The sequence below is a fragment of the Neolamprologus brichardi genome, chromosome 17, assembly GCF_056152115.1.
Source record: "Neolamprologus brichardi isolate AB-2024 chromosome 17, ASM5615211v1, whole genome shotgun sequence".
NCBI lineage: Eukaryota > Metazoa > Chordata > Actinopteri > Cichliformes > Cichlidae > Neolamprologus > Neolamprologus brichardi.
In genome coordinates this window covers 27,197,892-27,212,528 of record NC_142120.1, presented here as the reverse complement: position 1 = coordinate 27,212,528, position 14,637 = coordinate 27,197,892, and the positions used below count along the sequence as shown (strand labels likewise).

At 39.4% G+C, this 14,637-nt stretch overlaps 1 protein-coding gene across 2 annotated transcripts in view; it reads left to right on the top strand.

The window, feature by feature from the left end:
- The window catches only part of nos1apa (nitric oxide synthase 1 (neuronal) adaptor protein a), a 227,552-nt gene that overhangs the window by 118,847 nt on the left and 94,068 nt on the right, over positions 1–14,637 (top strand). For both annotated transcript variants that reach the window (XM_087831182.1, XM_006797823.3), the window contains exon 5: positions 2,363–2,471. In XM_087831182.1, coding sequence (XP_087687308.1) covers positions 2,363–2,471 — 109 coding nt within the window. The remainder of the gene's footprint in view (positions 1–2,362; positions 2,472–14,637) is intronic.

Genomic DNA, 14,637 nt, shown 5'->3' with positions numbered 1-14,637 from the left:
TCATTGAAAATCAAAGGCATAATACACCAAAGTGGATTAGGAAACATGGGGGACTGAATTGATTCTCATATTTATGAGCCCTTCACAACAAATATATGTGCAAGATGATGACTAAACTTGTATTTGAATTCTTATTGCCTTTCCTGCTCTCTGGAAGTGACAGCAGGCTTTTTGTTATTCAAAAATAAATGAATGTATGAAAGTAAACCTAATGTGTTTAAAAACTAAAAATTACAATCTTGTTGATGATTTCATGCATCACTTATAAGTTGACTTTTACAGCAGCACGTTGGATCTGAAATCAGTGTCTGTGCATGCATGTGCAAGCTCGTGTGTGTGGGTGTGTGTGTGTGTGTGTGTGTGTGTGTGTGGGTGTGTGGTATTTTGAGAGTCTGCTGAGCAGACAAAGACACAATCTATAACACAAGAACTTCAGCTAGTGTGGCTCCCAGAGAAAAAGGCCAAAATAAATACCACAAAAATGTCACAGTGTTCACAGATCAGACCCTACAATATTACTGGTAGGCAAACACACATATACACAAAAATATGCGCACACACACACACACAAACACAAAGCCACCTTGTACAGTAACATACTCACACATAGGCAGCAGGATCATTTGCATAATCTTCACCTAATTCCTTGTTCTTCCCTGGTTGTCCGTTGTCTCGCTATGATAAATTACCCCAAGCAACCTTGCAGGTTCCTTAACATGGTGCTAATTGGCCAATTAGGGAGCCGTTTTGCCTGAGGATTTCGCCACTTTTTGCGGTTATATTTCAAGTTTACTGTTAATCAACAAATGGCCTCAGATTCCTCTTCTGTCAAAATCCAACCACACATTGGACTATGCTCAAAAACACAAAGATACAGTGCATATGGTACTGAAGGCGCATTTAAAGGTAGAAGAGCTGTAAGCTGCAAATCAGCAAACAAGGGCAATAAAAATCACATAAATGAAGGACAGAGTCTTAATCTATACGAAACCAGGCCTAGAAAGGTCTTAGATGCCCAGCTGAATCATGGCAGCCTTTACAGCTTTGCCCAGGTAAAAGCCATAGACGATATAAAAGACCAGTACTGTGTCACTCACTGGTTTGTGCAGCGAGCATATCTTGCATAATCCTCCTGACGCTTGACCATGACCAACATTTACAAAATTGACTTAATATTTGATTCACTATGATCTGAATTGAGTAATTAAACCTAAAAACTCACCACAAAAACCTTTCACTGAGGTCAGTTCCAAGACCTTGTTTCCACAAACTTCTGCAGGACAGGAAGTGTTTGTGAAACCAGAGGTACTGGCCTTTTAAAAGACTGCAGATTGCGGAAGAGATGTCCGACTGTTAAACTCAAAACTCAATCAGTTTAACCTGAGACACATAATCCTAACTATAGTGGGAAAATGAATATGATCACACTACTTAAAACATAACCCAAGTACCAAGGTGCTTACATACTTAAAAATTAGAACTTTTTGTAAGTTGGTAAAATACAGATAGGCAAACAATGCAGGTGTCATCAGTTGGAAATGGCATTAAGTGGAGTAATTTCTTATTTCCAGTGGATTCTTGATGAAAAAGTAAAAACATTACGTGTGAGCATTCATATCATTTCAAAATATGACAGTTTCCCAATTTTCTTGCCACCTTATCATCATCGGCATCTCTTTACCCCTCCAGCTTTTTTCTTTTGTCATCATGAATTAGATCCACAGTGGGGGTTAACGCATACAGTGCTCTCACGCCTACAGGTTATTGTTTAGTCGTTTTGCGCTGCCTTTGTACTCCCAGAGTTGTCTCTTGCTATTTACCTCCTCTGCAGGGTATTGCACAGTTTGTCACTGTTGGCTGCGCACAATCTCTCCCTATAGCACAACTCTATTTTTGACTCAAACTTAGTTCCTCCCTATATCCTCTTTCACACAGAGTATTTTTTTTTGTTAGAATGGTATTAACGCCCTGTCTCCTGCGTGCACTGGAATATATCACTGTTGTTATTTGAAGCATTTTCTTTTACTTGGATTTTAAGTCCACCTGACTTTCAGACATTTTTGCAGTATAACATAAATAAAACTGAAGTTTTGAAAAGAGCTTGCACCTGTCATTTATTTAAATAGTCCTACCCCCATCACAGCTTTCTCAGCTTCTTTTTCCATCTAAAATCTACAGTTTGATGTCTTTCCTTTTGGATTAAAACAAAATCATGTTTAAATTTGTCACATTCAAATCCCAGAGAAATAGGCTTGTTTCCCATTTTGCATCTTAAGATGCATTTTGAAAGCTTGCCAGGTTTTGTTGTTGTTTTGCATCTTATTCACTTTTTTAGTTTCTGACCTATTTTCTTTTCTTTTAGGATCTTCTACGTGTCTCATGACTCCCAAGATTTGAAGATCTTCAGCTACATTGCCAGAGATGGACAGAGCAATGTGTTCCGCTGTAATGTGTTCAAGTCCAAGAAGAAGGTAAGACAGAGAGAAGCTCCGTTTTAATGTCACTTGTTACGTGCCCTTGATGAGTTGGATAGATTCACTTAACTTAAGCCGTACACCTACAGCTCTGCTTTTGACATCATCTCATAAATTTGGTTTCAAACAACTGAACAACAACAGAAAGCAATAAGTTGTGTGGTTGCTATAAAACAACACAAGGACAAAAGTTGTACACTGAGGATTGGCTGTCATATGTTAAGAAGTAATTATTTATTTATTTATTTATTTTGGAGAGGCGGGGGTCTATTAGCAAGATTAATCAAAAAGTTGTGGTCCAGTTGTGAGTTTTTTGGGATTTATCTTCTTCTTGTTTTCACTTCATAAATGCATATTCATTTGAAATACTGAAAATTAATTTGAAATAAAAAAAAATATTGGGAGTCACCATTTTTTTTAATGAAAATATCGCTTATCCAGATACAGATATTCTAGAACCGATGACGCAATTCATTTTTTTATAGGTACCAAGGCTGCATAACAAACCAAACATTGCATGGTTACATGGTTTCAAACTAACCTTCTATTAGATCTAAATCTTTTACTATAAAAAACTTTTAATCACAATTATAAATATAGTATTAAAGCCTACTTAAAGCTTACATGCAAATTTTAACCAGAGAGACTAGAATACGATGTTGAACTAAGTCACTTGATTCATATCTCTCAGACAGATTGTGATTTGTGTAAGTGTGGAGCCTTCGTTTTACAAACGTTAGTCAAAGAGTTCCCCAGAAATGAGGACCAGTACTACAGTGCTTAAATCTTTGGGCAATATTACAAGAAAACACTGCATACATTTTCGGTTCTCTGCAGATGATACCCAGCTATATTTATCTACGAAGGCAGATAGTATAAGACAATTAGTTAAACTGCAGTCACGTCTTAAAGATTTAAAGGCCTGGATGTGAAGTAATTTTCTTCTCCTGATTTCAGAGAAAGATTAGGCCCTAAAAATCTTGGAAGCATGATGTCTAACCAGATACTTAGAAACTTACAAAGGATGGCATTACCTTGGCCTCTAGCAACACTGTGAGCAATCTTGTCTTTTTTGATCAGGATGTGTTCTTCAGTGCATGTATTAAACAAATATGTCGGGCTGCTTTCTTTCATCTTTGAAATACTGCTAAAATTAGAAACAGCAGAGCCTTCAGCTGTCATGTCCTGTAGAACTAGCTCCCAGCTTGGATTCAGGAGACAGGCACCCTCTCTACTTTTAAGATTAGGCTTCAAATTGTTCCTTTTTGATAAAGCTTTGATTTTGGGTTCCCTTAGTTATGCTGATATAGGCTCAGACTGCTGTGGGACTTTCTGTGATTCCCGGGACCGTATGATACAATAAGCATCGCAGTCATTTCTGCATCATTTCCACTCACCTATACCACTATTTAATGACAGCATGTCATTACACTTTTGTCTTCTCCTAGTCTGTCTCCTTGTGCTCTCTTTCTTTTATTTTCTCGTTTCCTTCCACTCCAGCTGGTCGCGACAGTTGGCTGTCCCTCCCTGAGCCCGATTCTGCTGGAGATTTCTTCCTGTTAAAAGGGAGTTTTTCCTTCCCACCATCACAAGTGCTTGCTCATAGAGGATTTTCAACACCAAAATTACAAATGAATTTACAAAAACACATAATATAATCACATAGGCGGGGGGAAATGCAAGAGTTCAAAGAGTTACTTGTCTAAATTGTTTGGTAGTTTAAAATGGTTCATGCAAGCCTCAAGTACAACACCAACACCACAATAAAATGCCACTAAGAGGTTAAGAGTGACAATACAAGGGAATTTATGAGAAAGTCTTGCTTAATCAATACGTCTTTTAAAGGTATTTAATAGAAAATACTGTCCACTGTAATTCACCTTTTGTAGTTAACGGTCAAGAGTTTCCTGCGTGGCAGGCTGTGCTCTGGCTGGTACTGGGGCAACACTTCAAGTATATAATCTGGGGCCAGGCCATGAAGGACTTTAAAAGCAGCAAGTTAAATTTAAAAGGTAGTTCTTGACCAGCAAGTGGGCAGCCATTAAAATCTGTTATGCTTCACATAACTGATTATGGTGAGTATGGTAAAACCTGAAAATGTGTTTGGACACACTCCGCTGATAAGTAGTGCTGAACTGCCAGTGAGCAAGTTGCTTCATGCCAACCTATTCGTACTCAGTTTCTCAAAAACCAACTAATGAAACCCAGATTCTGCTTTGTTTGGGTTGTTCATGATTTCGAGTTCTTCCCAATTCAGATTTGTACAATGTCTTTCCCGATTTTTATTTCAAAAGGAGCAGCAGAGAGGATGGGCTTCAACCTAGAATGAGTCATACGAATAATGTGTTCTTAAATGGCTGTATCTCAAACCACTGAGGTACTTTTTAGTACTTGTGTGTCTGCAGTCTTTCTTATCTGTAGAAGTTTTCATCACTGCATCTGATCACAGAGATGAAGAAATGCTGTGCTGTGCTATGAAAAAGTCTTTGCACCTTTTACTGATTTTATTTTATTTAATTTTTTTTGCCACACTTACATGTTTCAGATCATCAAGCCAATTTTAATATTGGACAAAGATAACCTGATTAAATACAGAATGCAAATTTTAAATGATGATGTGGGAAAACTATCCGAATCTATCTTGCCCTTTATGAAAAGGTAATTCAAGTCCAGCATGAACGGCCAATTCAAGACTGCCATGTTGACTGTTGGTAAGACGTTCCTTTTATGAATGTGATTTCTTGATTCAACATGTCTGGCAGTAATCAGGTCTGGGCGAGTTTAGTGAAAATGAACTCATCTATCCTGTAAATGTGGTTAATCCCACTTAATTAATGACTTATCAGTTTTTTTCACACAGGTCCAGGTAGGTTTGGTTGCCTTTATAAATGAACTCATCATTTATAAACTGCATTCTGTATTTAGTTGGGCTGTCTTTGCCTGATATTAGAATTAGTTTGACCGGAAACATGTATCTGTGACAAATGAAAGAAAATCAGGAAAGGGGAAAATACTTTTTTCCACACCAACGTGTATTTGTCAATCCTCCGCACTTTTACAGTTTAGTTCAGTCCTCCTAACTAATATCTCATAATACCCTGCGTAAATCTTCTGTTTCACCTGCAAGGCTTGGATTTTATTTCCTTTCCTAATCAGCTGTGATGTGTAATTAGAATACACTAGAGGGGTCGGATTTGTTTTTGTTAATTCCCAATTTGATCTCAAGTCAGCTGGGCCAGAAAATCCTATGAAGCAAAAAATGTATTCACAAAACACACTCCCAAGTTGGCTTAAGCCCCCTCCTTCAGTGTGGTATGGCAGACCATGGATAATGCCTTTGTCAGTGAGAAGGATGTTAGACTGATGGTGATTCAGATCTCTGGTTCAGATGAAATTACCACTTCTGACAATCACTCTGATCTGTTTTTATGCAAAACAAAGCTTTCTGGAGCAATACATTGAAAGGTTCCAACATCATTCCCCACCGTCTGTGCAGCTTTCACACTATGCCAACCCAGCAAATGGGCCAGATTGGACCTTTTAGGCAGGCTGCTTCTGGCAGTTAGCTGTTAGCCCTGTTAGCTTATTCATTTATGTAATTTACAATGAAACGGCTCCACAAAAGAGAGTGGACTGATTGAGCTTATGAATAGTTGATTTAAACAGTCAAATCTTTTGGGCCTTTAATGCAGTTTATCCTTAAGAAGGTTTTCTCATTATCTAACACACTCTAACGCCATTATCTGGCACAATTTCTTATACCTTGCGATCTCAAATGTTTCACATCCTCATGATGGCACATTGTTGGTGCTGAACTAAGGTGTTCTAAATTCTGTGATTTTTTAAATTTTTTTTATTTTGGATTTTGGTCAAGATAGGTCTCAAGAAGAAAGGTGTAGCTGGTGTAAATGGTGCTCATCATAAACATTTACCTTGGCACAAATAGGTATCGTGGGAAAAAAAGATTTTCCGACAGCATTCATGTAAGTTAGAACACTTGTATGAGCAAATTTCAGGAGAGGATGAAAAGCAGGTGACCCATATGCCATAAGGCTATCGCAGAGGTCTGGATTCAGATACACCATATGTCCTTTCCACTCTCAACTGTCATAATAAAAGCTAAAACAAAAGACCTAAAATACTCTGTAAAAGTGCTTTTACTTACTAGCATGCCAGAGGATTGAACTACCAATCTACTGATTAGTAGGTAAATACTGAGGCACAGCTGCCTGCTACAAAATCTGATTTCCAATTTTAACTGGCAGTTGCACTGATGGTGCTTGTTTTGGTTTTATGTAATTTTTCATTAGAGTTATTAGTTATAATATTGGGTATTTGCTGATTTATCAGTACCAACATTTATAACAGAAAGTTTATTTCCATTCATTTTCATTTTTAGCAATTACAAAAGAAAGTTATATAATTAAAGAAGAGATCTGACACACATTCATCTAAGCCTACGTTCACACTGCAGGCAAAACTGCATCAAATCCAACTTTTTTGACCCTATGCGACCCATATCCGATCATGATATGACAGTGTGAACGGCACAAATCCGATATTTTCAAATCCGACCTGGGTCACTTTCGTATGTGGTACTGAATCCGATACATATCTGATGTTTTAGAAAGCGACTGCTGTTTGAATGGTCATGTCGCATTAAATCCATCTTTTACGTCACTGACACAAGACAGACGGCAATTATCAGCGCTGGAGAAGACAAACGAGAAAGCATGGTGGCGAAGACTGTAGACGGAGCAAGTCAATGGACAGAAACTGAGGTTTTGGACTTGATTAGCATATGGGGAGACAATTCTATTCAAGATAAACTTGAAGGGTTGTATCGTAACCGGGCTGTGTTCGAGTGCATTGCCAAAGAAATGGTTGAACGAGGGCACAGGCAAATGTGGCTACAGTGTCAGAGGAAAGTGAAGAGCCTCAGGGCCAAGTTTAAAGAAGCTAAAGATATAAACAAAAGAAGTGGACGTGGTCGAGTCACCTGACCGTTTTTTGATGAGCTTGACCGTTTTTTGGGCGACAAACCCAGCTGTCAGCCAGCTGTGACGTCTTCTTTTGTGCATGTGGAAGGCTTTGAGGGCCGTGAACCGCTCACAGTAGAGCGCGTTTGCTGTCACATTTTATTTGTAGTGTGAACAACCAGACAAATTAAATCGGATTTGATCAAAAAATCGGAATTGAGCATTAAGACCTTCAGTGTGAACGTAGCCTAACAGATGAAAGATTCCTGGTTCGATCCTGGTTTGGGTCGGAAAGGGGCACTGATGTAAAAACTCTGCTAAATCCAACATGCAGAGCGACCGTCTGTGATAAGCCCTTCTAAATAAGGTGGCAACTGGAGGTAGCTTCTACAAAGAAGAAATGGAAGAAACACCCTTCAACCATGTTACGAGTGTTGATGTTGCATAGTCTGTCCACTAGAGGGCACTCTGCAATATCCCCATTGCTGTGCAATGTGCCTGCTAAGTGCAAATGAGTAATCTGTGTCTTGCAACAATAGAACTTGATTATTTTTAAGCTGCATTGTCATGTTATTTTAGGAAGGAGGTGTAAATAACAAAACATAAAAAATAAACAAATCTCTTTATGTTTTGTGTTACTTAAAGAAAAATTATTTTGGGCAATATATCAGATTTTTAAGTATTCCAATATATGTATTTGCATCTGTGTTAAAAATCCAGCTGGGCTCTATTTTTTCCAACGATCAGTGAAAGAATTTGTGTTTTTGTGTGAAAACAACTTCAAACGTTGCTGCATAATTACAAGATGGACAAAGACTGATCAGTGCATCATTTCCGATGTTTTCACAGTCTGGTAGTTATGTGGCATTCACAACAATCCCACCATCTCTTTTAAATCTAGTCACTGTCTGAGTCGCATCCTGACAACCGCTAATAAAGACACACCCTGGTGTCCCTCAATAATAATTCCTCCTTGCACTGTGGGCCTGGCATTGGTGTGAAGAACAAGTATGAGGGTCTTCTGGGGTGGATATGTTGCTGCTGAAATGAGCTGAGCAGAGACAAAGTTAAAACAGAGTCCAGCAGTGTGACACAGTTAGGAAATGTGCTCCCAGTTTTCCACTTTAGCTGCCAATTCAGAGGACTTGATCGTTAAGTCCAGGGGTTAGCTGGGTGAAGCGCACACTGCCTCATTATCTCTTACAGACAGACTGGCATTGACACATGAGCACACATACACACGCACGCACACACACGCGCAGACACACACATATTCTGTTGAGAAGACAAAATGGAGAGTGACGCATACCAAAAATCTCTGGGCAACCAAGGCCCTGAGGCCATTAAACTGAAAACTTATCTGTGTGCGCGCGCGTGCAGGCACGTAATGCTTTTTAAAATGTATTGGTGGTGAAGAGACTAAAGGCAGGGACTGTTTTTAATGGAGAACTTATTGACAGTTTGAATTAATTTATTGCAGTTCACATCTGGATGATATTGATTACATTTATAACGTTACAGAGTTTTTAAAAAAGCATCTCCCTGTGGCAGAACCAAAAATGAAAATACCTGTTGTTGTTCTCCTCTGGGTGCATGGTGCCGCATTAGACTGCACTGTGAAAAAGCATATTAGTACAAAAAAATAAAGTCAACTAAGTAAACTAGTTTGGTTTATGTGTAATCAGTCTTTTTGCTCTGGAAAGTTAGCAGTTGGTTTTGCTTTATGTTGTTATGTTTGAGTTGTTATGAGCTAAAAAGGTTATGGTTAGGGCTAGGGATAAGGTTAGGTTTAGGGCTGGAATACAGGGCTGGAACGTTGATTACCGCGGGAGCGTCATTGCACTGGATTTCAGCCATAACCCGCCGCGTACCATAAGAACGCCGAAAGTCTCCTTTCGCGTTCCTAAGGAACGCTGCGGGACGTGACAAAACGTCGCCATGTTACGCCTCGGGAGTGAGAACGGGCTCGATTTGTCATATCTTTTCCGTTTTGTAATCGGCTTTTCTTTGGCTGCCTCTTCTTCACCCTGACCTGTCTTATTTGGCTCTGCAGAACTAAAATACCAGCGTAAATCCTGCTGCTTTTACACACATACTTACATAATGATCAGCGATTCTTTGCGCACTCAACCTCTCACATGTTTAAGCTTGCTGCGAGAGATTTCACTTGTCGCGTTTGAATAGTAAGCTAATGAGTGATAAGACGATGTCAGAGGAATTGGTGCGCAATTAATCGTCACTCACTAATCAGTGCTGCCGCTCTCTATACACCGTTCGCGCGATCGCAAAATGAAAATGAAAGCAAAAAGCAAGCGCAAATTCAAACGCGATTTCAATATGTCACATATTGACAGTGGCTTATCGATGCCAATGACATAATTACTCAGCTACATTGGCGAAAGAATGCAAAAGCACTGACATATATTTTCCTATGATAGCCCGACGGGCAGGGCTGAGTTAGATTTTGGTAGCCCGACTGGAAAAATTGCTAGCCCTGGGACGTCGGGCTAGCGATTTTGCGAGCCCTGAAATGACGTAGCCACATCACATGGATGGTGTCACCACATCTTTTATATAAAAAGAGTGAAAACCATAAAAAGTTAAAAAATGAAAAATTCTAAGAGTACGGTTTGAAAGGATGACGTCAAATTCTGAAAAAGACTAAATCAGAAGGAAGCACTCTGGCATAATGAGAAGAATAAAGGTAACCATGTCAAACATGCAATAAAAATGTCATTCGTGTGGTTTTGTGTGAGTGCACGTGGAAACCTGTGAGCGGACGATTAAGAAGATGATTAAGGAGACTTTATTCTCCTTCTAACTACCAGCAGTCAGAAAATGGCTTGGCTTTATATCACAGCGGCATAAGAAAGGCTTCACTGGCCGATCACTTCTAACACTTAGGCAGGTTCTCCTTCTCTCTGTGTCTCCTCTACTGTGACTTATGCTCTCTCATTCATCCTCCTCCTTCTCCAAATCAGTACTTCAGTGGATGCTAATGAAAGGCCGAGACTCTGTTATGTAGAATTGAAGTGTGGGTGATGGAGCAAAGAGTGTTCATCCACACAGTGAATGCCACATTGGCTCCGAGTCCACAGACGGTACTACTCTATTTAAGAGGCAGCTGTAAGTAAGAGCAGAAGCAAGAGGTGGTGTCAGAAAGTGTTACGCCTTTCAAAAGCCATGTTTTGAATATTATATATTGGAAATCCACACGCAATATTCATAAGAAGCCACAGTGATCAATGATTGCGTGGTTTATTTATCGCGAATCAAAAGAAATAGGCAAATGTTTTGACTTATCACTGTTCAGGTCAGTTTTTCAGCCACTTATTTTTAAGCCTCCTCTCACATGAGCTGTCAGTGTTTGGAAAGTCTGAAGCAGTGAATGCAGCACCTACGTCACACAACTGCCCCTGCCATGCCTTGTTGTTGGTGGATATTGCTCCATGGTGTCACTAGTGGTGCTTGAGATATGCAAACAAGTTTTTGAAATAGCTTAAAATATATCAAACCCTCTATATAATTTTTACTTTACAAGTTTTTACATTTCAGAAAGTATATGTTTAAACTTTATATTCTGGCCCACATATGGTTATATATGTAATAATGGCAGTCAGTTAAAGCACTATATGAATGAGGCGAGCTTGTATATTTCTCTGGTTTTAATGAACATTGAATACAGTTAATTTAGTGTAGTGGTATATTATTTAGTCTAGTCTGGTTACATAATTATAGATCAATGTATAAAGGTGTTTATATTAATATAACTTATATTATTTATATATTTATTTAATTCAATTCAATTCAATTTCAATTCAATTTTATTTATATAGCGCCAAATCACAACAAAAGTCGCCTCAAGGCGCTTCATAGATACAGAGAAAAACCCAACAATCATATGACCCCCTATGAGCAAGCACTTTGGCGACAGTGGGAAGGAAAAACTCCCTGTTAACAGGAAGAAACCTCCGGCAGAACCAGGCTCAGGGAGGGGCGGCCATCTGCTGCGACCGGTTGGGGTGAGAGAAGGAAGACAGGATAAAGACATGCTGTGGAAGAGAGACAGAGGTTAATAACAGATATGATTCAATGCAGAGAGGTCTGTTAATACATAGTGAGTGAGAAAGGTGACTGGAAAGGAAAAACTCAATGCATCATGGGAATCCCCCGGCAGCCTACGTCTATTGCAGCATAACTAAGGGAGGATTCAGGGTCACCTGGTCCAGCCCTAACTATATGCTTTAGCAAAAAGGAAAGTTTTAAGCCTAATCTTAAAAGTAGAGATAGTGTCTGTCTCCCGAATCCAAACTGGAAGCTGGTTCCACAGAAGAGGGGCCTGAAAACTGAAGGCTCTCCCTCCCATTCTACTTTTAAATACTCTAGGAACAACAAGTAGGCCTGCAGAGCGAGAGCGAAGTGCTCTAATAGGGTGATATGGTACCACAAGGTCATTAAGATAAGATGGGGCCTGATTATTTAAGACCTTGTATGTGAGGAGCAGGATTTTGAATTCAATTCTGGATTTAACAGAAAGCCAATGAAGGGAAGCCAAAACAGGAGAAATATGCTCTCTCTTTCTATATATTTATAGTGCAATTTGCATGTATTAGATTATATAATCAAAAAAGGAAACATATATATATTTATATATGATCTAAATAGTGGTAAACGTTATTTGCTTCTTCCTATTTTCAAACAGATATTGATTTAATCTTCCTTCCTGTAAGTAAGTTTCTCTTTACACTGCTGTCGTCAGTGTCATCCATTAGAGCTTCAGTGTTTTGTAAAATATACAGGTCGTTCCCTGTACAAGTCTCACAAGATTTTGGTGGTAATCCTAATGAAGCTAGCCCAGCTTTAGACCATGTCATGTGTTGGTATCATTACTCTGTCTAATCTTGGCGATACCTGCATCAGTGAGGCGGGGGCACTTTAACAAGCCTAATATAAAGAACGGCACTCATAAGGATCATAAAACATAATGTGGATAACTTGGTTTTGGTCTTTTAAACCTGATAATTGACTCTATATATTACAGCTCAGTAATAACATGTCAAGCTTTAATGTAGAGTCCTGCTGTTGTTCTGTGTTTTTAATTTATCTACCCAGCTAATGGATGTAGCGAGAGCTGTGGTTATTGTGTCAAGTGTTCCTTGAGTTCATTCAATGAAATTCTCATTGAGATTTGGACGGAGAAGATTGCAAAGGCCAGACTTTTCTCTTGAGAGGGAGATTTTTTCCTCGTGGCTAATTACATTAGAAAGTTTGGGGTAAGGTACAGGGTCAGTACTGCCCGTTTCAAATAAGAGATTAGAAACTAAAATGTCTTAAAGAACAAGATGTGTGTAGGGTGTATATTTTTACGTGGACGGTTTTTAAATGTAGCCACTGAAGATTTTAGCTTTAAAGTCAAGAATCAATGGTTTCCTCGCTGACTTTGTAGAGTGCTGATGTAAAATGATATAAGGCCAATTCAATGATAAGGACTCACTTTGTTCTTGATACAGCTTGGGGAAGGTAATTGGATTTAATAGCCTTTCAGCACTTTTTATTGAATATCCATATCTCAGTGAAATTATCCTTCTGTCTTCAGCTGTAGTCTCTCCTCTCTGTTAAAGCTGCGTTGCTTCTGCACCAGTGGCAGGACTAAATCAAAGTTCCAAATCAAACAGAACTGGAAATGGGTTGGGCATTTGTTTTAAATTACTCCTTTCCTAACTCTACATATCAGTCGTGTTATATATTGATGATTAGATTCCCCTGCTGAAATGTAAACACAGGCAGAAGTCAACTGGCTGCACTGACATAATTACTCTGTCTTATTCTCCAGTGTTTTAGCTTTGTGCTATTTACAACAACCGCTATAAGCTCGCTGAAGCTGTCATGGAACTTGACAAGTCTACCCTTTTAAAAAAAAACATTTCACTGGCTTATTTGATGATTTAATCAGGTTGTTCTCACTCCCAACCCAGGATGTGGTCAGGATCCTTTGGCTTCACATAGTGACACACTAAGCAACCCTTAAATGTCATTTTTCCAGTATACAGGGATAGTGCAAGTTCTGCAGTGTCTAAAAGAAGCACGATGCGACTGTGGGCAAAACCGTTGTCCAACCGTGTTATACCATGGTAACCAAGAAAGCAGGAGAAGGTTGTGGCAGACAAAGTTTAACCTTTGACAGTTGTTTATCATTTTATATTTGTAACCCAAACCACGAGTTCACTGCTTGCCCCTGGAAGCTTCTTCAACAGCAAATTGGTCCCAAAGAATTGGTAAGACCAAAAATAGTAAGAGCATGAGAGCAAGGGAGCGTTACCCTGCCCAGAACAGGGTTACCAGGGTCCCACCCTGGATCCAGGCCTCCTACAGGGGCCTGAGGGCACGGTTGCCCCGTCTTTGCCCATCCCAAAATACCTAGATTGGCTGTAGGGGATCAGTGCAGTGGATGCAGAGCAGAAGTGGAGATCCTAGTTGTACCCAGCTGTCAAAACTCGCTAGAGCGACAAAATATGTCCCTCTGTTACTCACTTTGAAATCCAAGACCCAGTGTCTTGGTGTCTTGGGAAATGGCATGTTAAAATATGACGGGAAAGGTTTCATCCCCAAGTGTCAAAATGTGACAAACTAGGACTGAGAATTTGTTACATGTTCTCGAATTCACACCGACAAGATGATGTTCCAGTTTACCATCTAGTGAGTGACAGAGGAAAGGGGAGAATCCAGGACATTCAGATGCTGTCTGGCACTCCTGCCACAGAGCGAGTTAATTAAAAGATACTGACATTTAAACAAATCCTGGAGACAGAAAAGGTGACAGGGAAGAGAAAGAAGAATCAAGAAAGGTTGACAGAAGCAGTAAGATGGAGAAATTGAAACTGGTTGGGGGGGAGGTTGTATGATGTAGCCATGTGTGGTGCCTTGAAAGCAAGCTAATGGTTCAGAAGAGTCACTGAGACGTTATAAATTAATTTCCTTACACTTCACTCACTTCATGCTGTCATACTCGAGCGCATTCACATGCACACAGAGACTTGTCCGTTGATTAGGAGTTATTTCACTCTCATAATATTCACCTGCAGTGCCAAAACTATGGTATAATTCATTCCTGTTTCCCCCCTAATTTCAGTCAAAGTGTTTGAAGATCAGACTATGCTGTGCCCTGATCATTATAATGATCAGAG